At 34.6% G+C, this 25,648-nt stretch overlaps 1 protein-coding gene across 14 annotated transcripts; it reads left to right on the top strand.

Moving 5' to 3' along the window:
* Nucleotides 1–286: 286 nt before the first annotated feature.
* On the top strand, nt 287–2,086 carry LOC145107225 (uncharacterized). Of its 14 annotated transcripts, XM_079044065.1 has the most exons (6): nt 287–531; nt 635–807; nt 912–1,144; nt 1,467–1,535; nt 1,665–1,791; nt 1,912–2,086. In XM_079044065.1, exons 3-6 carry the CDS (start codon nt 1,101–1,103, stop codon nt 2,020–2,022), a joined length of 351 nt encoding a protein of 116 aa, XP_078900191.1. In that variant the 5' UTR covers nt 287–531; nt 635–807; nt 912–1,100; the 3' UTR covers nt 2,023–2,086. The 14 variants fall into 14 exon arrangements, 1 of the variants encoding a protein (XP_078900191.1); XR_013707759.1 differs by lacking the exon at nt 1,912–2,086 and having other exon boundaries at nt 912–1,367; nt 1,467–1,581; nt 1,660–1,891; XR_013707765.1 differs by lacking the exon at nt 1,912–2,086 and having other exon boundaries at nt 912–1,367; nt 1,660–1,891.
* The last annotated feature ends 23,562 nt before the right edge of the window (nt 2,087–25,648 follow it).

Here is a 25,648-nt window from a genome sequence, read left to right on the forward strand (position 1 = left end):
ATAAAAATTGTTAAAAATAATACTAAATAGATAATTATATTTAATTTTATTAATGAGGAAGGTGGATTGATGTCAATTAATATTATTGTTCAAAATAGTTGAGGTTTTATATATATATATATATATATATTATAGTACAGAAATATTATGTCAAAGTTAATGTCAATAACGTAATCATTATAAAAATATATTTTTTTAATATTCTAACAATATATTATTAATATCCTCCGGAATTTGTCTAGTTATATATGTTTATGTGTATTATACTAGATAATGGATTACACCTGCAACTTGCATTTTTGTTTACTGTGTCTCTCCATCTCATCTGCATGTCTATTCACTCCACTGCTCTCCACCGCCTTATCTCTCTTTTATCTCTTTCTTTCTGGATGGTTCCACCGCTGTAACACTGCTTAAATACAATCGGAGGCGAGGCAACAAAAGATCTGCTGCTATGGTGAGTGCTGCTGCCTGAGGGAAAGTGTCGTTCAAGGTTATTCTCACCTCTGATCTGAAGCTTCCTTTCACAGTGTATGTAACCTTCTCTTCTTCTTCTTCTCTCATAGCCATAGGATTTTCATTTTCGTTTAATCCATTAATTCTTTTGCTATATGTGTCCTCGATCTGCTTCCAGGTTTAGCGTTCCAGAGGACTTTCATCAACCGCATGTTTCTACTTATCCCCTGATCCCCTTTCTGCTTTACTTCCCACCTTCGTTCCGCCATAGACATCTTTGAAGCGCCATCTAGAGAGCATCACCGGTAAACCACCACCGATATTGGGTCGGCTCTTCTGTGATTCCTATGGGTTAGTTCTTCTTCGCTTTTGATTTGGGTATGCTTGCTTACTCTTCTCTCTACAAATCTATTGACCAAGTGGCACCTGCTACAACAAATCATTTTCGTTTGTAGGATTCTTAGCAATTTTCACCAGATAATCGATTATCGAATGATGAGTGTAACATAACTTTCAAAATCGGAATTCAGAAGGGCGATCCTTGTCAAGCATTCTGTAGTATAACAAGGTAGGGTTTTGATGGAGGGACGACTGAGGAAGTACGGACATCACCATCAACAATTCAGTCCTGATATAGCTAAAGTATGGAAGGGGAGGTCTCCTACGTATTAGCAACGTCAACAAGCAGGTATGCTTTTAACTTCCTTAGATGCCCATTAGTAAATCTGTTAGGGTTAAATATCTTCAGTATGAGTGTTATTTTATCTAAGTTTAACATTGCTCTTATTTGAGAGGAATATAAAAATGCCACTTCAGAAGATGAACTAAACAAATCTATCGTCAATTGACCGACTTCGGTTTTTTTATGTTGTCTCATCTCCATTCGTCTATCCTAATTTTTGATTCATAAGGTTTGTTGGTAACAGATTTAATTGTTGATTTGTTTTTCGTATGTGGTTTTTACTCTTCATTAACGACTTGGTATATATTATTGTAATTTGTAATTGTAGTGGCACAAGCAACGGTAATTTCATTAATAATGACCTCAATGATGCTCATCTCGCCCAATTCTATTGGAGGTTTTTACTCTTCATGTGATGTATAACTCAATCATTGTGTATTTGGGTAATATATACTAAAACATTATAAAATTGTTATTTGAAATAGATAACTAATATTAATAATAATTTTGTTAACGTGCAGTTCAGATGGGAAGGAAGATTGTTGTTGCTTCGTACATTTTGGTTGTCTTTGTACATATTTTTATGGCTTTACAGGTTAGATTCTACCTGTTATATCTACAAATACTCACATGGAGGTGTCTCTAGGACAAAGGTCTATGTTGCCAATATCTTTTGTCTTTGTTTTGGCTTCAATTGACAATACATTATTGTTTCTACTTGATATTGATTTTAGATTGTTCCTATTTTTGGTATATACGGATCATATATGCAGTGTATCCTTGGTGAGGTTGATTTGATAAGTATCGCAGGACCCATTGGTGTTTTCCTTAGGCCTACCCAAACTGAGCATTTTATGTGTCTTGTACTTTGTGTTTCTCATTAGTTCCAAATTCTGTGAATTTGTACCTTGCAAATCATTCTACTAATCATTGAATCTTGAGAGAAAACACACCCACCTGTGAATTTTTTTGAACCAATATTTTAATAATATAATACAAAATTATTTTCATGAATTAAAAAACCAATCTTTTCTTTTTATGTTTATGTCATTGTTTAAGGAAGAAATGTTGATGGTAAAGAGATAGTGGTTAATTTTGGCAGGTATGGGCTTACTGAATGAACGTTTCTCACTTTTGCTGTTATTTATTTATTTATTTTTATCAGTTTATAAATTAACAAAGCTGCTTATTTTCTTTTATTCGTAAGAGGACTGTGAAGAAACCAACAACAATTCATGTGATCATATCTGTCATCACATAGTCAATTTTTTAAAGAACATTCATTTTCGTTTCTGGTATTGTTCAAGGAGAGTAGTTACTAATATTGATTCATTTATGGCTGATCTATTCAAAAAGTTGGGATCTGCAAATAATATGTTTGAAATTTTTGGTCAAATCAATAATGTTTCTTTTTTTCTTCTCTTGATTTTTTATGTTTTTTTTTGTGTGTGCGCGTAAAATGATGGATTTTAGCAGTGGCGAATCTAGAACAAAATATCACGTGGTTCCCAAATTAAGTGAAGCCGATAAAAAGATCAACAACACTTGTGAGGGGTCGGGCCGGGCTGGGTCGGGTCGTGCACGATTTAATGAAATATAACTGAAAAAACCGATCAGCCACCACCAATTAAAATTTTTTTAAAAAACCGACTGAAATATAATTGAAAAAACCTAACGATTTAATGAAAAATTAGTTGATTATTAGTGCATTGATACCTTATTGTTTGATAAAAACTATATATTATATTTAACCCTATATATTTAACAGCACAAATGCTCCATATAACTTATTTTTTGTCCATTTTAAAATGGTTTTTTAAGATATTTTTTAGAAAAATAAACTCAAGGTAGGTCCTTTATTTTTTCTAAGATAGTTCTTAATTTTTGTGGTATATATATTATAAATTTTTTCTAAGATAGTTCTTAATTTTTGTGGTATATATATTATAAATGAAATTCAAATGTTATATATATTAGATACGTCCTGGATTTCAGCATAATGGCCTAAGATAACAAATAGGTAAACCCCTTACCAATTGATGGTTGGTCAAAACGATTGGTGAAATACAAAAGGTGGAGCAGGTAGATAATGGCTTGGTATGTAAACTTGATTTTTGTGGGGAGGGGTAGGTGTAAGTGTCAATTCCATTGAAGAAATGCAACATGACCTTTATACTTTCTCAAATACAAATTATGGACCTATATACTTTTATTATAATTTGTTAAGAGTCAGACATAGTCTTTTTTTTCTATGGGTCACGTAGATTTTTTGTTTTATGATTTTTTTTATTATGTTTATTCCTTTATGGATCATACTTAGATTACATCTTATTAATTTGAGATTTTATATATGCATTTCAATTCATATATTCCATTCAAGAAAGTTGACGTCATACCTTCTCCAAGTCCCGAGTGGTCTGCTATTTTCTTTCCACCAAATATGTTCATTGTGGGCTATAAGTACAGAGTTATAACAGCTGGTCTGCATCCACAATTCAGGTGGATCTAAACGACTATATAATGGTGTTGTGTCATACCCGAACTTCATGTGGCGTATCCAATCCCGCAAAGCGGGATTCTTCCCTAGTTTTATTTTAAAGATAAATGTAAAGTTTGCTAAATATTTTCATTCTATTTTCCAACAAAGTGTTTGATGTTTGTTTTGTGGTTAAAAATGTGAAGTATTAAGTGCTTGTTTATAATAAAGGGGAAACAACCTTTTGTAAAAAATATTTGTTATAAAACAGTCAAACAACGTTAAAAAAAAGGTGGGGTTATATCCTTCTCGTGCGGTGGCTTTTCGGCGCCTCACATAACTGGACGGTGTTGTGTTCACTGAAGCACCACAATGACACGTCACATACCATGATGTACGGTGATACCCACTCCCATCAATATAAATATATCCAAGTAAGTCAAAGTTTTGATCAGTTCAGAGATTTCGTGTTTGTCAAGTACTATTTTTTATCCACAGTGAAAGATCTAATAACATAATAACATAGACAATTAGTATATGTGATTATTTATAATCTAATTCTTTCATTATTGATAACTGAACCCAAATCTAACTGTACTCTTCTCAAGTTTCAACACAATAATGTTTAGCATCCTATTTTCAACATAAAAATATAAGACTGGGGGATCTCGCTAGTTTCGTTTTAATGTGATTCCGTTGTTTAAAAAAAAAAGGTATTTTCCAAAAATTCCTCAACATATATGAAACATGTTCAGATTACACTAAGAATTTTTAAATGTAACATCAAAACATCTTGGTACTTTGTTCCATACTCGTTCTAACTTCTTTCTTCTTCACTTGCAAGAAATACATATCTCTCATCTCTTTTATCCATTCATGACATTTCCACATAAACAAGATGACATAAGAACTTTGATGAATTTCTTTTTAAATGCCTAGGGTTGTGGGCTGTTATGGGTTTCATAGAAATGGGTTGATCAACTCACTTTCTAAGTATTGGGCCTAAATTTGATTCTCAAAACTATAATTAGCCCATCTATGTATATGTTCTAATTTCCTGTTTGCTAGTATTGTTTTAATTTTTTTCTTCGTTGAAAACCGAGTTTCCAACTCTCATGTAGTCTAGAATGCTTGGTTTAGATATCTCCTGTAATTATTGGATTATTTTTTACATTATAGTAATTCGTTAGAATATATGATTATATAGATATGCAACCGTTCAGAAAAAAAATACATATATGTATCGTATGTTCCACAATATGTTTGAGTATTCATTTAAGATATAAATTGTTGATTTTAAACAAATATAGGGTGTGTTCAGCAAAACTAGCTGGTAGCTGGTAGTGTTTTGCTAAACGCTATGTGACATAACTTTTAAATTTTGAACGTTTTGTTTAAACTAAATGTTAAAAGTTTGTAGTGCCAAACGAGACTTTTTGTTCATAATTGAATGGTTTGTCAAACGCTAAAAGTTATAAGCTCTCAAATGCTCTGTGCCAAAGACATCCTATTTCAATGGTTTAATATTGTTGTATTATATAGAAATAGGGCAAAATGCAGAAAAACACAACTATTTATCTACTAACATTTAGAAAAACCCTTACATATTGTTTATATGCAGAAAATCTTTATATTTTCAATTACATTTCACATTAACCAAAATATTCGGTCTTTTAAAGAAATTACTGGTTGTTTTGTGACATGACATTTATCTATTTTTGATTTTAGGTTAACATGAAAACAAAAATATGTGATGTTGTCTTTTATCTAAGGTAAAACGTGAGAAATATATCATTTACTCAAGCAAAAAAGGTAAAACGTGAGAAATATACCATTTACTCAAGCAAAAATAAATTATTTTTTTTCATGTAAACCTAAAAACAAACAAAATAAATGTCATGACACAAAACAACCGATAACTTCTTAAAAAAATTAATATTTGGGTGAATCTGAAAGGTAAATAAAAATATAATGGTTTTTTTGTATATAAACAAAATATAATGGTTTTTCCGAATGCTGATAAGTAAATGGTTGAACTTTTCTACGTTTTGCTCTTAAGTATTGATAAGAGGATTAAAAAATCAAATTATTCTTATCAAATGGCCTAAGGATATGACGTTTTTTAGAAGTATGGTGATTAAATATGTCAAAATATAGTAATATAAAAGTGATAAATGAAGATGAAAAAAGAAAAAGAAAAACATGTTCTATAGTATTATATTATTATTCCGAAAAAAAAACTTTTCAATAATGTATACCAAGTCTTTGCTATTTTTATATTTTTTCTAAATATTGACAATGCATCCTCAAATGAAAGTCTAATGATGCATTGTCTATAATTTTTATATGTATAAACATACAAATTCACGGATTTACTCCTGTTTTTATGGATGAAAAATAATAGCAATTTATTAAAATAATAACGTTCAATTGATTTATTAAGAAAAATATTGTTTATGATTATGATATAACATGTATACATACGAAACTATTGGGGTATGAAGTAACGTTTTGACTTTTTTGAATGTCTTATACTTTGTGATTGATGATTATGATTTGTTTATATTGATCTAACGTGACGAGAAAAAAGTAGTGATTGTGATAAGTTAAATATGTAATTTTCATACAGTAAAATAAGAATTTTAATTTTAAATTATATGAACCCTATTCCTATCATTGTTCTTATCGACCATGCTTTTGGCTTAGTGTAAATAAACTTTGATACCATTTGTCTTTACCAAGCTTAGGGTATCATCACTATGCCTTTATTTTAATACTAAAGAGGCCTTGTTCAATTGATAATGTTTACTCGGAACAAAAACTATTAGACACTTGGTAAAATTAAATTATTCAACTACGAACAAGAACTATAAGACGTTACTCCGTCTCTCCATAGATGTTGTAAATCATTAGCCACATCTTCATCCATAAGATATATTCTATATCTTATACATTATTTCATTTCAAATTAAAACTATTTAAGTTGCTCAACATAATTAATTTACGGAAGAAACTCTATAATTTAATACTCAATAAATTAATAACCTCGATAAAATTAATAATTTGTTCGCTTCCAACTTGAGACTAATACAAAATTGGACCCCAATCGATAAAATAATAAAATAATAATTTTTATGAAATCCCAATGTAATATATTGGTCTCAGTGAAACTATAAATTAATAATTACTAAAATATTCCAAAATTCTAAAATTGTCTAGTAAAAAATGAATCTATAGTCACTTGTTTTTTTTGTTTGTGAACTTCAATATATATATATATATATATATATATATATATATATATATATATATATATATATATATTGAGTTCATCTTTAAATCTCTCAATTGCACGTAAAAGTTGAGACACTATATTATTGTATTGCAACAAAAAATTGTGAAGAGTTGTTGCCGCTTGCAATGTTTCTTTCCATGCTCTTTTTGTTGACTCGCTATTCACAATCAAGGCTATTCATGTTGACATTCTTAAAACAACGTGACTTTGCATACTTACCAATGATCAATAGATGAATTTTTTCCGAGCCATCCGCATTGCAACAGATATGTAACATCTTGAAAATAAAGGATAAAAATTTCATTTTTATTATAATTAAAACACTATTTTAAATATATCCAAACATTTAAAAGTATTTCAAATAAGAAAATTATCAGAGTTCATTCCCAAAGATCACACATTGCGGAAAACATGGGTGTATGCGCTACGATCAAGTCGACCCCTTCCTTTCAAAACGGAAGTACCAGAAACCATAAACCACAAACTGTAAGCACAAAACTTAGTGAATTCCCCAAATACCACATACCACACATACCAATCGAACCATAAATATCATTCATATCAATGAGCCATACTTAGCATACATATACCACAATCAATAAAATGTGCTATGTGTCATCCATAGTCTTGTCCTTATGCCACGAGCGACCTCCGGGTCTTCCATGCAAGCATCACAAAGACAACTAGCATACAATCTACACTACTTAACTAATTAACTGCCAAAGTTCAGACTCTGATCTTGCATACAGTTGCCAAGAGCTGCCTCCTGGTCTTTCATACAAACTGCCACGGGTTATCCCCGGGTCTTCCTATACTACATATACCAAAATGGGCCGACATTGGTGCCTTCGACCCATAGAACTTTGAGGAGACTCACCTCGAATGCAAAAGCTCATTGAAAGAAATCCTTAGCTGCTGCCCTACCGGCTTCACAACTATCAATACCAACAACACATCCAATTAGCAATTGGGTCCCAAGCTATAATCCATAATCCTTACTTGGGCTAAAATGACCATTTACCCCTGATCCATCATGAACCAAAATTGAGGCCCAAATCCAAAAGATCCACAAAGGCCCACTAATGGCCCGATTTTCCAAATTGGGCCCAACCTCATATGGGTCTTATCCTAAGCCTATAATTTTCTTAATTACAATTCTGATTACCTCCAATACCCCCTTAGAATGACTCGGTCAAAGGCTAAAGTCAAAAGTCAAATTCAACGGCCTGAGTTGACCCAACTCGCCTAGTTTATCCTTCAACTCGCCGAGTTCCTCTATTCAACCGCAAAGTCGGGGAAAAACCGAGCCAACTCGTCGAGTTTATCCATAAACTCGCCGAGTTCTCCAGAAACCTACATCTTAATACATTAAGTCAACATTATCGACTCCAAGAACTCCACAACTCAGATCTACACCAAAATGAGATCTAGAAGGGTAAAGTTTCCAACTTTACCCCAAGGAACCACCTAAATGGGTTCAAACCCAAACCCTAGACTTAAAAGAGTGAGGGTTTAACCATTAAGCACTTAATCATCAATGACAAAACCCCAAAATGCAGATCTGACCCCATAAGGCTAGATGGCCACATAAAGTTTCCAACTTTACGCTTAAATAAAACCAATCCTACCTCACCTGAAATCCGAAACCTAAAGCCTCAATGGTCTGACTCCCTGTCAGATCTCCCACACTGAACCGCCACCATGCCAACCCCATAGAGTTTCATACCAAACGAAATGCTTCAAAGGGAACAAATTCACTGACCATATATAGCTACAGAACACTTATACTCGACAAAAGGCTCAGATAATCCTTCGAGTAGAAGATTCATCCATGCAACGGTTAGACTCAGACGAGAGTTGCGCAACAGGGTCAAATCAATTATCTGAGATTATTCAATCCCACTGCGAGTGACTTAGCATTTCCTAATCAACCAATTATCCCACTCTCACACGAAACCTCAAATCACAACTACTGCCTGAAGCACCATGCTGCCTCCTGGCTGCTTCCCACAAACAATCGAGACCTCCCTAGTCCCAACTCCTGTCAACTATCTGAAATACCGAATTCCCGCTCGGTTACTGGGCCAAAAGGCACTCCTACAGCCGCCCCACGCGACTTCCGAAAGAAAACCCTAACTGACAATAATTACCCGAACCATCATGACACCAACCCGATGCCAAACTGAACACTACAGGACCAACTGTGGCCTTGTCTCATACTCGGTCTCCCGAAACCTACCAACATGTTGTGGCCCTCCCGCACCCTTGTGAACAGACCCATCTTGGTCTAAACCATCTGAAGAAATGCATGAGCAAGTCACAGACCTGCCACAATCTCACTGCTGCACAGGGACCGGTGAATAATGCTAGTGATCCATTAGTAGCCAAACTCAAAAGACCGCATAATCCCTGAAGACCAGCTAAACACTCCCCAAAACCCAGCAGCACTGATAACTCTAAATACTACAAAATGATACCACACTCGAATCCTGGAGTCCAAGGAACATATACTCTGACAAAACCTCAACAACAAACCACTTCCCTCGGCACCTCCAAAAGCCAATCCAAGCATAAATGCTAAAACCACTAAATCCTGGTGATACCAGACAACTATCCCGCTGAATCCTGACCATAAACCTTCCACACAATGCCCCAGAACCTATCTCGACTACAACCAAGATAACACAGAACATACCAAACCCACTATAAGAGAAGCGACCCTTCATTAAACCACTACTGATTTATGGCATGCAAATGGCATATAACATTTCTTGAAGATATAACCCAAACATAAGCAGAGAAATAAACCAAGGATACACTTACCCAAAACCGATGCAAGATTCCAAACAACAAAATTTTTGATAAAACTGAAAATAAAGCAAAAGATACATACCCACAACATCGCCTGCTGGAGTCCTAACCTCCCCCTACTGACACTGCAAAGCTCGACTCCTCTCCGCGGGGGCTCCCGCTCTACTATCTCGTCCATTGGTAATCCTCAAAGTAGTTGGAGCAGGCGCACTCACTGCTCCTCCCCTCAACACCGGACAATCGACCTTCTTATTGCCTACCTGATCGCAGTGAAAACATGATGTGTTGGGTTTTGAGCATTCTAACACTCCTAAGTGTACATGCAACCCTAAATACCTTGGATCTATGTTTTCTCTATTATACATGCAAATATGAACTTTCCAAGGTATTCATCCTAACTAGCATAATAACATTGATTCATATGAATATATCAAGTTAGAATTACATACCTCTTTGATGTAGAATGACTTCATGAAGCTTGAGTGTCTAGTGCCCCAAGTGTGACACCTCAAATGGTTTACACAACACCAAATACACTTGGAATAACTTGAGAGAATTGGAACACTTCATCAAATCTGCTAGCCCTTTCTATCACACATAGTGGCCGATTTTCTCCAAGAATAAGATCATTATATAGTTAGTGATAATCAGGGTAAACCCTAATTGTCATGGCTTTTCATTTCCATGATCCATGGGTACAAATACACCATGGAGCATCCATGGAGTATCTTATGGGTTTTAGCCCAACTTGACAATCCATGGAGCATTAGCCCACTATACAAGTATGGGTGATTTACACAATCAACCCATATATTTAATTAGTCTTCTTTTGATCACTTAATTAATTCTAGATTAATTATTGATCAATACTAATTAAATAATCTTATTAATATATTATAACTTATAATATATTAACAAACCTTAAGTGTTATTTCTCTCATTATAGTCTATCCAAATGCATGATGCCATGCAACCTAAATGGACCATGCCGGGTCGGGTCAAGTCTTACCAATTATAGTTATGGACTTAGACATTAATCCAACAGTCTCCCACTTGGATAAGTCTAAAACTAGTATTGCGTATGACTTCAAGAACCGACTGGCAATCGTAGCTCTCAAAAGCTTCCGTCGAGCTCTGACCTTGCCGATGATTTCTGACCTTTGTCAATGACTTGTCCATTAGATAAGTGATCATATATTCCTCCATTCTAGATATCATATGGACTGAGACATGGATTATCAATCATTCTCTCAGTCCATTTGTTGTTTCCCGATTTCCGATTCATGATGACTGACTGATTGAACAAATCAAATCAGTCCTGGCTTGGCCAAGCACTCACATGTATCATCACTAAATCATCGAGGGGCCCACATATATCGCTTTTATCCCGAAGGTAAAAGGAATGGATAAACTTCGACTCATATGGTTTGTTCTACTACTTGTTGAATCATACACAAAGACACGTTTTATAACATCGATTTACCAATGCGTTTTCGTGCAATCAATGTATAACCAACTCATAGTAATAACTCATATCTTTAGGTTTTAAGAATATAATATATTATCGTCTCATGATCACTCGTGATAAAATCCATGAAGTGATTCAAATGAGCGTGGGTTGAATCCAATACTCAGAACTTATGAGCACTCATAAGTGTTGTAGCACCGCTTTGTCCAATATCTTAGACCTCTACAAGCCAACCCATGACAGTCTTGATTCATATCTACTTCCAACATATGACCGACTGTGGATAGTTTGAATAACTTAGTCATTCAGGAAGAATGACCTAGTTTATTCTGGAAGTCAAAACATGCAAAATGAAACACAAGAATAAATGAATCAAATATGGTATCAAACCCTATGAATATAAATAGACCACTTTTATTTATCACCATACTGATTACTCATTATTTCACTGTTTCGGTTTTATCAACTTTATACCTGAATTAAAAACACTAGTTGTCCCATGCTCCAAGCATGTACACTATGTTTTTCTAAACAATAGCTTTGCCATACACCAAGTATGAACTCTATGTTTGTCTATGATCCTTACTTTGTGAAATAAACCAATTGAACATAATTTCAATGATTCTAATTTCACACTTCCAAATCCTTATTGAAAAATGTGAGAATTTCAAATTCCTATCATTTATCGAAATCTGTTTAGATTTTAAACTTATATGCACTGACCCTCCTGTAATGAATATGTACAAAGTCACAAAGACTTGTCAACAATCATTATAAGGTATTCCAATGGAGTTCAACTCCATGGAAACTAAGTCTCATATTCAAAGTACATTGCTTTGAACATGCTTCTTACATTAGGTTTTCTAATCTTACACAGATAATTTCCACCTATGGAGACAACTCCATATCTCATTTTGACTATCACTTCTGAACAAGAGATGCCTCTTTTCAGAATATGTCAATATGGTCCTTCCAAAATTAGCACCATACTTCCAACTGTCCCTAAGCAACCAATCTTTGGTAAACCTTAGATTGTCCTCGACAATTGCTTAATCATTTTAGTCATATCCAATTCTAGACCTTTTCCCTTCTTAATGCCTCTGGGCATTTGGAAAAAATTTAGAAAGGACAAATATTATAGCACATGCAATCGATCCTGTACCCAAAGTAAATGGGACACGATTCATGATGTCTCACATAAAGACATGATTCTAGACCAGTCTTTTGCTACAATATTTTTATTTGCCATGTTTTCAAAATTTGACTATGAAGTGGGATGTCGTAATCATAATCGAATTTTGAGAACGCAATATATAGAATTTCCTTAAGTTGAACCAATCCAACATGAAATTCATATATATTCTTGACTAAATATGATTAAGGTCTCAATCTAAGCCTTTAGAACTGAAATGAAGTATATCCTCTCCCTTAATTATAGCAAAACAACTTTTTCAACCCCTGCAGCCTCACGAATTGAAACTTTTGTTTTCTATAATTAACATTGCTAACTTGCAACACTAACAATAATTATCATGCTCCCACTAACATGATGATTATTAGCATAACACTTATGCTCCCACTAGCTTTGACATGTACTCAGAAATCAGCTGGACTTCTAGAAATCAATACTTTATTGACTTTCTTACCAAAGTTCAGACTTCCGATACGAGATTGCTTTGATAAAACACCTTTCCTTAGATAGCATGCACGCGTGTCTAAACAATTTCAGAACTATGAAAAGGGATGCTGTCATCATAGTCTCAATTGTTTAGACCTTTTGTCATCTGCTTCAAATCTACTTGATGGAAGTGTTTCCTCACCATCATTTTCATGAATCGGAGAGAAACCTTATGACCCTTAGATTTTATGGTGTATGTGTTCTTATCCATGTGAATCTGTCAAAACCATAGTCACTAGACAAGGATAATGACAAATCCAAACTCATATGGACTGAACTTATGCAATCTTAACTTCTTGCCACCTGGCAGTACAGGGCCTGCCATTGCTTCCAAGTTGTTATGCAACCAATTGAGAACTTTCAAAACTCCTATGCAAAGCCAACTTTAACTGGAATGGGCACAGAATATGTCAACACGATAGGTTATAAACCTCACGTCGTTTGCTAGTGTTAAACTACAGGTTATTATTCTTGATTAGACCTTGAAGCTTTCAGAATCTCTAAGACTCCCACTGTCCTCTTGACATATAAGACTATCTTGCCAAATATTCAAGAGATAGTGCAACTTCTTTATCAAGACAAACACTTCACACACTTGGCCTAAGTTGGTCTTTGTTTAACCCAAAACATCACAACTTACCAATTTCAAATGTACAAGAATAGGACACTTTTACTCTTACATTTGACAAGTGTTTTGAACTTTTCTTTAAGATATGTCACTCAACTTACAGTCTTGGAGTATGAATCTAAGACTTGTTTTGAAACGAAGTATGACTCATCTTCTCGATTTAACCATTTCAACAATTCATAACTCCTATTCTTAGTCATAAGAATACACTAAGATGTCCTTAGAAGACCAATTGTGATGTGGTTCTTTAATCATTAAGATGATCACAAAACATGATACTAAAGTACTCTCCCATCTTTTCAGATTTGAGAAACTTTTATCTTTCTGCCTAATTTGATTCTTCTCATTCGTTCTGCCATACATCGAGACTTTTCCAATGCTTCAGAATTACACTTAAGCCTGTAAGTATAACCATATTTACTAAACTTTAGTAAATCATGACGAATAGTCTTATCGATCTTTGTGGTGGACTTGACCAGTGCACAAGAATGTGTACTCGATCCCTTTAGTCCTTTACTTGACTCACATATCCATGTGAACAAGTAATTAGTCTTGATTTTCCAATGCTTGAAAGTTCTCATTCATCATACTATTCAACTTGCATGATTCCAAGTTTCGGTCCAATTGAAACTTGGGCGATGAGGAACTTTCCTGATTTGGTAAATTTAGACACTACCACAAATGAAAGAATCAAATCCATTTTCCAATATTGTTGTCAGTGGAATCATATAAGCAGCAATTTTCCACAAATGTCATTGTAAGGATACTTCAAATAAATAAAATTAAACAATTTTCTTTTATTTTAAAACTTTGCGGAAAAACTTATCCTTACAATCCACATGGAAAATTATTGTTATCTATTCCTTAGCAATATGTCATAACTTCTTAAGCAACTGCTCAAAATTCTGATGCGATCGAAATCCACCTTCGCGATCAGAATCAGCATATACTTCCTTTAAGATTTCTCTCTATTCTTTGATTCGTAAAACATCAACATGTGACCCAGTCACATCATGTAATGAGGATCTCAGAATAGAACTTAACATAGTTAGATAATGGGCTCTACCTGATGTAGAGTCAAACTTATTGACTTTAACATCCTTAGGTAAATTTGGCAGCTTTGCAATCAACGCCCCTTCCTTTGGCAAAATAAACACATGGACCCTTTGGTAATGGGACTATCTCAGACTTAGCCTTTCTCTTTACCATTTGGTCAACCGGGTTGACTATGGCCAATCCCTTTCCATTGGGAAGAGAATGCTTTTTCTGGATTTCTAGTGTCACCATTGTCACTGTCCATAAAGTTTTTGGGAAGTTGATCTTCTAATCAAATTTGCTTTACTATCGTTCCAAATCATTGCTGATTCAGCAGCACCAAGCAAATAGATATGATCATTAAGGTTCATGTCATAGTCTGTTTCATAGTAGTCCCAAAGGAACTCACTATGTGACTTAGAAAGTGATTGAACATCCAACTTTCTCAAGACTTTGACACCCAACTCTCCCGGCTTCTCATTAATAAGTATAATGCGATTATAAAGTAACTAAACTATTTTCTAAAATCTCACTCTTAGTTACTTTAGGAAAATGTGACTTTGTATGCAAATCAATGAAATTGCACATTACACTTTATAAGTCGTTAGTGGAGCGTATGTGGTTAACCGACACACTAATGGGGGACTGATAAAGAGTGGTAGTGGGTGTCTCGAAAATTTGATTAATGGAGCTCGTGTGGCTAACCGACACATTAAAACGAGATGATAAATGGCATCGAGAGTACCAATCTAATTTGCGTGGTTATTCACATCTCGTTTGTGATCCTCGGCATCCCAGTCACAAAAGTGAGAGCATAATCTGAGATTTAACATGTCATTGATTAGATTCAACGAATCTAAAAAGATCTAGGAGTTTCATAAGATTGAAATTGGTAAAAGCCTTACCTACCTAAAATAGATTCGAATTTGATTACGACATCCTTCTTCAAAGTTCGAGTCGAAAATATGGATCCTAGCCTTAATTTATAGTTCGAGTCGAAAATATGGATCCTAACTTGAATTCTCTTTTTCTCCTATTATAGATGTCAAGCCAAGACAACAATGGTCTTCCTAATTCTTTTGGAAACGGTTTTCCTCTACCATCTGAAGATGATCTTCCACATTCTGATCAAGGTGAAAGTATGTTCCCTTCTTCGAGCAATGGTGGAAATGGACGTCATGCTTCTCCAACTCTTCCTCTTCCTCCTCCAGTAACTCTCCCCACGTCACTTTTTCCTCGAGTTGAAAGATACGAAACTACTCAAGCCCTGTTGTCATGCAAGCATCGAGATGGAAATTATGTGTGTACGCATGTTCTGGAAATGAAATCATACATTGACAAATTGGACAGAATGGGTGTCATTTTATTAAGGGAGCAGGCCATTTATTTGGTTATACTTTTGCTTCCTAAGTCATATGAACAGTTCATTGAGAACTTTTATATGAACGACCTCGGCGTGAACCTAATTGATCTGACACATATGTTGATTGTTGATGAAGCGGAAATGCTTAAGAGCGCAAGTGAAGCAAAAGTGTTTGAAGGATCTAATTCCAAAGTTTCCATGGATATGGACAATGATGACAATGGTGGTCTATAAAAGATTTCTCTTGCCAATGGAAAGGGATCGACCAATGTCAAATTGTTTGATCGTATGTCAAAGAGGAATGCTAGTTCTGAGATAGTTCCATGTGCTAACTCTAAAGAGTCCATATGTTTCTATTGCTAATTGAAGGGACATTGGTTGCGAAACTGCCCAAACTACCTGGAAGATCTTAGAGATGGTAAGTGTAACGCCTGTAGATTCGGGCTAGTCAATTTAGAGACGATAAGCGTCAAAAATGACTTTTTAATACAAGATTATTTAGAATGAATAATCTTAACCAAGTCATAGTATATGTTACAAGGGTTCCGTACATATAAAGAACGCCGAAATCCGAGTTATAACGAAGAAGTTATGGCCCGTCGAAGTTTTACGGCAAAACCGGCACGGCACCGGGAGACGTAAATAGTGAATTTACGATAGAAGACTTTTTAGCCTTAGCGATCTAAACAAAAGTTGTAGTATACGTTAAACCGAGAACATCAAAAAAAGAACGACAAAATCTGACTTCGTATGAGGAAGTTATGATTTTTCTAAGATTTGGCATAGCAATGCACAACCCGAAATTCGAATATTAGATCGATCGATTTTTGGCCAACGCAACCTAAATGAGAATTGAAGATCTCATTAATATCAGCGCAACGGTACAAAGACAGACGAAAACGGACGTCGGATGAAGAAGTTATGAATTTTTAACGGACTTTTCCTGTCCCGGCCTGTTAAAAATATAACTTTAAAAATAAAGTCAAAATTGGCCGATGGAGTCTAAATGAAAGTTGTAGAGTACGTATCCACCTACGCGTGGATATAAAGAGCGTCAAAAACGGAGTTCGTATGAACAAATTATAAATTATAATAACATATTTACGTATTAAAATAAAGTATAAATCATATATACGTATACATATATATACAAATGTATATATCATCAGAAAGGTATCGACGATGCGGTCATTATAAGACTAGTGTTGAGTACTTTCGACATTAGTTTAGTACAAATATCGTTAAATCTATTTAAAATAGTATTATGAATGAGTGTTTAGTCATTTATATAACTATAAGGTCATTAAGTAATTATGAAGGGTAGTTTTTGTAAATTCAATTACTATAAATAAGAGCCTTGGGCTCTCATATTTCTTGCACCATTCTCTTGATTCAAGAGTCTTTCTCTTCTTATCCCCCGAACATTTCGGTCCCTCGTGATTCGACTTCTCTTTCTGTAGTTTTAGTATAGTAAGGTGAGCGCTGAAGCGCTGCACGAATCTTTCCTAGAAAGATTCAGCGACGAAGTTCTGCCCCTGCAGAGCCCGACTCCTAGCTAAAACCCCCTTGTTAGTAAGTTATGCTTACCCTATTTTAATATAGCTTATATTTAAAATTAGTATTGTTATTATGAACTTATAATAAATATTTGGGCTATTATTATGACTTATATAAGTGTCGTTATAATATCTTTTTAACTACTCGCGGTACGGGGAATCTGGTTTAAAGGGACGCATAGGATTGTTGGATTTCAGAAGTGCTATATGCCAAAATGGTCCTGCCATCCGGTGTTTTATGTCTGGCCCCTGTCTGTACATAGTTGTTGGAAAATATTGTTTAAACGCTTATATAATAATAACAATAATGCTAAGACTAATAATTAGTCACAGTAAATATTAGACTAAAATCTAGTGGTAATAATACTAGGTTTCGTCGAAGGAAATTATATTGTTAAGAAGCGAAGCGCTGTCCGAGTTTGGAATCATCACTTTAACAAATGAGTACATAGTTACTTTATCTTACATATAGATATGAAGTATTTTATATAAATTACGTGTTATGTGTGCATATAACCTCTATACTTGCTATCTATGTTGGATGAACGATTTTATACATGTTTTAAATAATTTAAACAGTATATGTATTTTATATCTACGAATATGTTGGGTAAAACATGGGTAGATGAATGATGAGAGATGAAAGATGATATGAGTGAACATTGGCAGCTATAGACTTAGTGCCTAATAAATAACACCGACAGCTATGGACTTAGTGCTTATTGGATAAATGCCGGTAGCTATGGACTTAGTTCCTGTTAGATAAACGTTGGTAGCTATGGATTTAGTACCTATTAGATGAACACTGGTAGCTATGGATTTAGTACCCGATGAATGAACTTTAGCAGCTATGGAATTAGTGCTTTACGAACGAGCATTGTCAGCTATGGACTTAGTGCCTGTCATATGAACCCTGGAAGCGATGGACTTCGAAATGAACGAATGCAGGATATATGATTCTTAGGGTAGACCCTTAAGAATAACGAAGATAATGGGGATGGGTAATTAGGTTAATTGTTTGACGATTAAACATAATAATTATATTATTGTGGGTTGAAAACTCTATGTACTCACCAGGTTTCCCAACCTGACCCACTCAAGCTTATTTGTATCACAGGTGTCGATATGAAGTTACATTACACTGAGAGATTAAAGAGATGTAGATCACTAGTGTAAATGAATGTAAGTTCGGTTTATGCTTATGTTTCTGTATTGACAATGACATCCCAAATGTTTTAAAATGAATAAAAAATACATTTCTTCATAAATGCTTTGATAACGTATTTATCATGTTTTACTGAGAACAAATTCCGCAACATTTTTTATCAAAAGAAGTACTCTGATTTTTTTATAAAGCATAAACAAAATCGGTCTTTTCTGGCCGTGAAAATGGGGATGTCACAGTAAAGTTAAGTCGTGTTACTCTACTTCAGGTACATCCATTATCTAACTCCATTATCTTAACAAGTTCCTATTCATATACTCTTAATACATAATGTGATGATCACATTTTGATGGTATTGCAAGATCTAAGAGAAAAAAGGAAGATTAAGAATAGTGAGCTAATTCTGATCGTGAGAGATGAATTTTGGTCACATGGTTCGATGATTAGAATTTAGAGTTGATAATAAGGAGTTAGGATAATTTAATAGATTGCTAAGGAAATGTCTACAAACATAGTTTTCATTTTTTATGCATTGTAAGGACAAATTCCAAATTTTCATTTATTATCAATAAAAGTGAAGTTTTGGTTTATCTAGTTGGTTTACTTTGTATTTCCTTACAATCGCATTAATGAAAGTGTTGATTACGTTTCTATTATTGGCAATGTTAATTGTGGATTTAATTACTGTTATATCGCTTGTGGTATTGTCATAATTAATTAAGTGAAAAGGAATTCCTGTGTCACGTTGTTAGTGAAGAGGGAATTCATGTAGACACTTCCAAAATCCAGGTCATTGAGATCTGTCAGATCCAAAGACACCTACATAAATTCGTAAATTTCTAGGTCTCGCAGACTACTATAGTAGGTTCTTTCAGAACTTCTCTCGATTCGCGAAGCCCCTTACAACTTTGACCCAGAAGGGTGTGGCCTTTGACTGGGAAGAGAAGCAGGAGAGAGCGTTCCAAACGCTAAAACGAGCTTTGTGCACCGCACCGATACTATCCCTCCCAAAAGGAATAGAAGACGTTGTAGTCTATTGCGATGCGTCCAAATCCAGGGCTCAGTTGCATTTTGATGCAACAAGGTAAGGTCATTACCTATGCCTTCCGTCAGCTTAAGACACTCGAAACCAACTATGCAATACACGCCCTAGAGTTAGAGGGAATAGATAGAGAGGATCGTTCAGATTAGTGGACGATTGAAAGCCTCCAGAGACCGACAGAAGAGTTTCGCAGGGCTTTTCGAGATTCTCGCTAGAATCGGCCCTGTAACTTACAGACTCAACCTACCCCGCAAACTTAGTAACGTACATTCTACTTTCCACGTCTCGAACTGGAAAAAGTGTCTGTCCGACGAGACTCTTGTAATCCCACTCGACGAGATCGAGATCAACGAGAGCCTCAACTTCGTGGAAGAACCTATAGAGATCATGGACCGAGAGGCCAAGCAAACGAAACAAAGCCAAATCCCGATAGTGAAGGTTCGCTAGAACGCCAAGCGAGGACCTGAATTCACTTGGGAGCGCGAGGGTCAGTTAAAACTGAAATACCCTCATCTTTTATTTAGTTATTTGTAACTACTTATTTGCTTAAACTCTAATTTCGGGACGAAATTCCCTCTAACGGGGGGATGATGTGACAACCCAAAATTTCTATCCTGTACAAGCATTCACTTCAATAGAAGTCAGTCTAGTTTCTGCCAACTTTTAAGTTGTTTGGTGTCAGTTTGAGTGTTGTAAAGCCTAGTACTTCAAGAGATAATTATAGGAAGTATACTTTAGGGTTAATTGTGCAGCATTTAAGTCCCAAAACTCCAAGAGTTTGGAGTTTACGGCCCAAAATGGTGTTAGGGTCGTAAACCCTAAAGGGTATATAAATGACACTTAGTCATTTTTAGCCATTTTTACCATTTCCAAGTCAAGAACCATTCTCTCTCAAGTATCATCCGAATTTTTGTCAAGATCTTCAAGATTGTAAGTGTTTCCTTCCTTGTTTAGTTGATCTCTTTCATTATCTAGTGATCTTACATGATTTCATCCATGAAATCATTCCATTTTCTTAGATCTTCAAGTGTTCTTCATTTCACCAAGAACACACACTAGTGTTCTTGGGCCGTGAACCCCCTTACAAGCCTCTATAGTGTAAGTACTCTTACCTTGGCTTGATATAGGCTTGTTTCACTTGTTATTCATCTATAAAACATCAAGAAACACAAGTTCATAAGGTGTTTACGGCCAAGACATGTTCTTGAGCCGTAAACCCTAATAAAGGGGGCATAGTGAGGCCTAGTCCCTTCCTAAGCCTTGGATACAAGTCTAGATCACTTCCTTGAAGAGTTTAGGACCTTAAACATCAAAAAGATCAAGAACACATGGAGTTTACGGCCGTAAACTCATGGGGAAATGACCATGGTCCGTAAACTCTATAAAGTGGTGCAATTGTGCCACTATGACTTCCTAAGGCTTGGACTTGATCATAGAATGCTAATGCTTGACTTATAAGACCTTTAAACACAAAATGGTACATAATACCATGAGTTTACGGCCGTAAACTCATGGGGAAGTTACCATGGGCCGTAAACTGATGTGTTACACCCATATTGGCCATAAACTCCAATGAGAGGCCATACAACCTTTAGATGCAACCCTAATGTACTCCTGGCACTTGAATCCAAGTGTTATCCATGTTTTAGGGTGTCTTTACTTGATTAATTTGTTGTAAATTGACTAATTGGATACATATATGTGTCAATATATGTTCAATAGGATCCGTGTGTGTGCTCAAGTCTTCACTTGACACTTATCATCCTATACCATCCGTTCATCCAAACCACTCACTACAGGTGAGTTCATACCCCTTAATCAACCTTTTAAATGATTTTAAATGCTTTTATTGGGGGGGGGGGGAATACAAGTAGATAAATTATAGTTAGTATATCAATCACATGTGATTAATGACTATCAAACATATGGATTTTCTTACTTTTCAAACTGGTTTATCAAACAAACTACTTCAAAATGTTTATCAAACACTTTTACTTGTTAAACTCTTTATCAAACTTGTTTCTTTATGCCAAACCGCTTTCAAATCGTTTTATGAAATGACATCAAGTCATCAATATTTATTAAAACTCTTCAATAGGTTTTACAAAACTTCTTTGTCTTTTAAACTAATATATTTTTGTTAAATGTGTATCTATTTAGATATAGTTATATAAGTAGGATTCAAAGGACTTAGGACTGATAACTCACCCTACCTCCTGTTCCTTGTTTGGTTGTGGTCTTAGGGTATCGGTTGTTTGTCCGAAGGTCGTTTGAATCTTAGTTATATATTATGTATATGTATATAGATACAAAAGTTCCTTCTTCAGTTCAATACCTTTGGGTAGCAAAGGTATACAAACATGTTCATTTATACAAACAACATTGCTAGTAAACTATAATAGGTATAGTTTAGGAAGTTACAAATACTATTACTAGAACAATGAAAAATACAATGAGTCAGTTCATTCATGAGTCATAACATATAGTGATGAGAAACAAACATAACATGTAGTGATGAGAAACAAACATAACATGTAGTGATAAGAAACAAACATACATACTAGACAGAGAGAGAACATACAATACAGCTAGTACTTACTATACATTATACAAGAGAACATACTATTATGAGAAACAAAGAGAACATACATACTAGATAGAGAGAGAACATACAATACAACTTGTACATACAATACATATACAAGAACATTACAACAGTTATGTGAGCCACGTAACGGGGCATGGCATCACCTGTCATGGCTCGTTTTGTATCCAGAGTCTCCTAGAAGGAGAGCGTTGAATTTGTGTATAGATATATACTGGATTGACTATCCTACACCTTGCTGCTAGCTACAGTGGGACTTGCAAGTCTACGGGTGCCAAATGTCATTTCTTCCGACGTCTTTCATCGTCGTGTTTTTAGTCGGTAGTATGGTACAGGCATATCACATGGTACTTTAAATAACAATTGGTTTAAGGTAGTTAGTACAACAGTAGTTACTTAATACAACACTACAGTACTATTTTATTTCCCCATTGCATTCACTTTGTGATCTTCACACAATGAACGGTAATGTAAAAACTATATTTTTGGTTAATGATAGTTAGATTTGGGAAAATACATACTCTTACAAGAGACATACATACAAACATTTGATGCCTTTGTAGAAGGCTACTTTTAGTAGAAAACATAGGGTTTTCTAGGAGATACAAACATTTACAAACATTTTACAAACATTTACAAACATTTTACAAACATTTACAAACTTATGCATCAAGTACTTACAAACACTTTCATACAAACAATGACACTAAAATACTTATGATCACACCAGCTTTAAAGCTGATAAACTCTTTCAAAATAACTTGTATTCTCAGGTCAGCAGTAGACAGGTACCGGTGCCAGGTTTTGAGAAGATGGAGCTCGTTCAAGACTCATCTTTTATTTTGATTTACATTTTTAGTGTCTTATACACTTCACAGAACACACTTGTATTAAATTATATTATTAATGCAATGGATGATGTTGTTGCTTGTTTACTACTATTCATTGTTGTGATACTATACATGACGTCCTCCACCCCCGAACGTTTCCGCCGTTCTGGTTTTGGGGTGTGACAGAAGAGGAATCAGATATTGTTGAAATGGTTCAATCGAGAGATGAGTCATATTTCATTTCTAATCAAGTTTTAGAGCCATGCTCTAGTTACTTCGAGTCGTATCTTGAAACTTATTTTATACTAAATAGGTTTATAACACCTCATGAAATATGGAGTAATAATGTTTTCTTACTCAAACACATTTGGAATTGGTAGTTGTGATGCTTTTTGGGTTAAAACAAAGGATAAACTAAGACCAATTCATGAAGTGTTTCGTGTCGGGAATCCAGACTAACTTTTGAATATTTGTTTTAGCTCGTCAAGAAATGTTCCTTGAGAGAAAATCTTATATGTCAAGAAGTCAGTGGGAGTATTATTGATCTTGAAGAGTTTCAGGAGTCAATCGAGAGTAAACCTTTTAGTTATCACTAGCACACGACCTAAGGTTGATAACCTATCGTGTTGAGTTGACATATTTTTGTTTCTGTGCACCTTCCAGTTGGGTTGACAGTGCTTATGAGTTATATGGTTCTCATTTGACTGCAAAAGCAAAACACATTGGTCAGTTAAAGTGCATTGATCAATATGGGTGAGTTGTTTAACAACATGGAAGCACTGGTAGGCCCTTGTGCTACCAGAGTGCAAGAAATTAAGATTAAGCGAAGTTCAGTCCATGAAAGGGAAGCTAAATTTGAATTTGGTTTTGTCCTAAACCTTATCTTAGGATTTTAGGTTGGAAATGATGGATTCACATGGATGGGAACGTATACACCATAAAATATAGGTGGCAAAAGGTTTCACTCTAGTTTATGTGAATAATTAGGAGGAAACACTTTCGCTAGTAGATTTTAAAGATCTAATAAATATCATTATGGTTAGTGGTTGTGAAAATTGCATTCTCAAATTCGCAATATGATTACGACATCCCTTTTCATAGTTCGAATTGTGAGAAATGACAAGGGAATGTTTGAACTTTCAGGACATATAGCAATAAGTTTTGAAAGGGTTTAAACACACACACACATATGTTATTTAATGAAGGTGTATAAGCTTGAGAAGTCTAGTTGAAGACTTATCGAAGCATCACGTATCATAAATCTATACTTTAGTAAGAAAGTCAAGAGTATTGATTTCTAGAAGTCCAGTTGATTTCTGAGTACATTTCAAAGCTAGTAGGAGCATAATTGTTATGCTAACGGGAGCATAATTGTTATGCTAAGTGTTGCAAGTTGGCAATATTATTTGTAGGAAACAAAGTTTACAAATTAGCAAGTTGCAAAGTTTGGAAATTGTTTCGCTATAGTTAGACTTAAGGGAAAGGTCACTCATACTTCGTTTCGAATCTAAAAGTTTAGATTGAAGGATTTAATAGTACTTAGTCTTAGATATATATATATATATATATATATATATATATATATATATATATGTATGTATAATATATGAATATCATGTTGAAATGCATCAACATAGGAAATTTGATATATGGAAATATTAGAGCAAGAGACTTATCAGATATCAGATCCTTGTGTGAGACATAATCGAGTCCCATATGCTTTGGATATAGGATCGATTGCATATGCTATAATATTCACTTGTTCTGATTTTTCCAAATGTCTTGGGCATTGAGATGGAAAAGGACTAGAACTTTGTGTGACTAAAGTTGAACAACTGTCAAGAACATTTTGAGGTTATACCAAAGGATTGGTTGTTTGTGGATAGTTGGAAGCATAATATTGGTTGGAAGGACCATAGTGACATGTTTTAGATTGGGATGCTTCTTGATCAAAATTAATGGTCACATGAGAATATGGAAATGTTTCCATAATGGGAGTTGATTATTAAAATCTACATATGAGTTGGAAACTTTGATGCAAGAAAGGTGTTCAAGGAGTGCACCTTGAATTTGAGACTTTATTTCCATGGAATTGTTTTTTAGTAACAAAGTTCTAATGTAACATTCTGTAATATCGTTAGCTAAGTCTCTATGACTTTGAAGCTTCAACATCACAAAAGGACAATGAATGTACGGTTGAAATTCTAACATATTTATTAGTGACAATAATTTGGAATTGTGAAATGAGCATCATTGGAATAGTGTCCAGTCGATCTGTTCACAAAGGAAGGACCATAGAGAAACATAGTATACATGTTCATAACATGGCATGACTAATGTTTAATTCAAGTTTCTAGTTGATTAGTCGAAACATTATACAATGAATAAAGTCTAGTTAATATGGTGATTAAATAATAAGGGTTTTATTTATATTCAATAGTTTGAGACCATAGGTAATTAGGTTATTATTGTGTTTCACTTTGCATGTTTTACTTCCTGAATAATTTGATTATTCGAAATTCCACAGTCGCTCATACTTTTGGAAGTAAGTAGTGGAT

Source organism: Lactuca virosa, chromosome 4 (genome assembly GCF_052849685.1).
Source record: "Lactuca virosa cultivar CGN04683 chromosome 4, Lactuca_virosa_CGN04683_v6, whole genome shotgun sequence".
Classification (NCBI taxonomy): domain Eukaryota; kingdom Viridiplantae; phylum Streptophyta; class Magnoliopsida; order Asterales; family Asteraceae; genus Lactuca; species Lactuca virosa.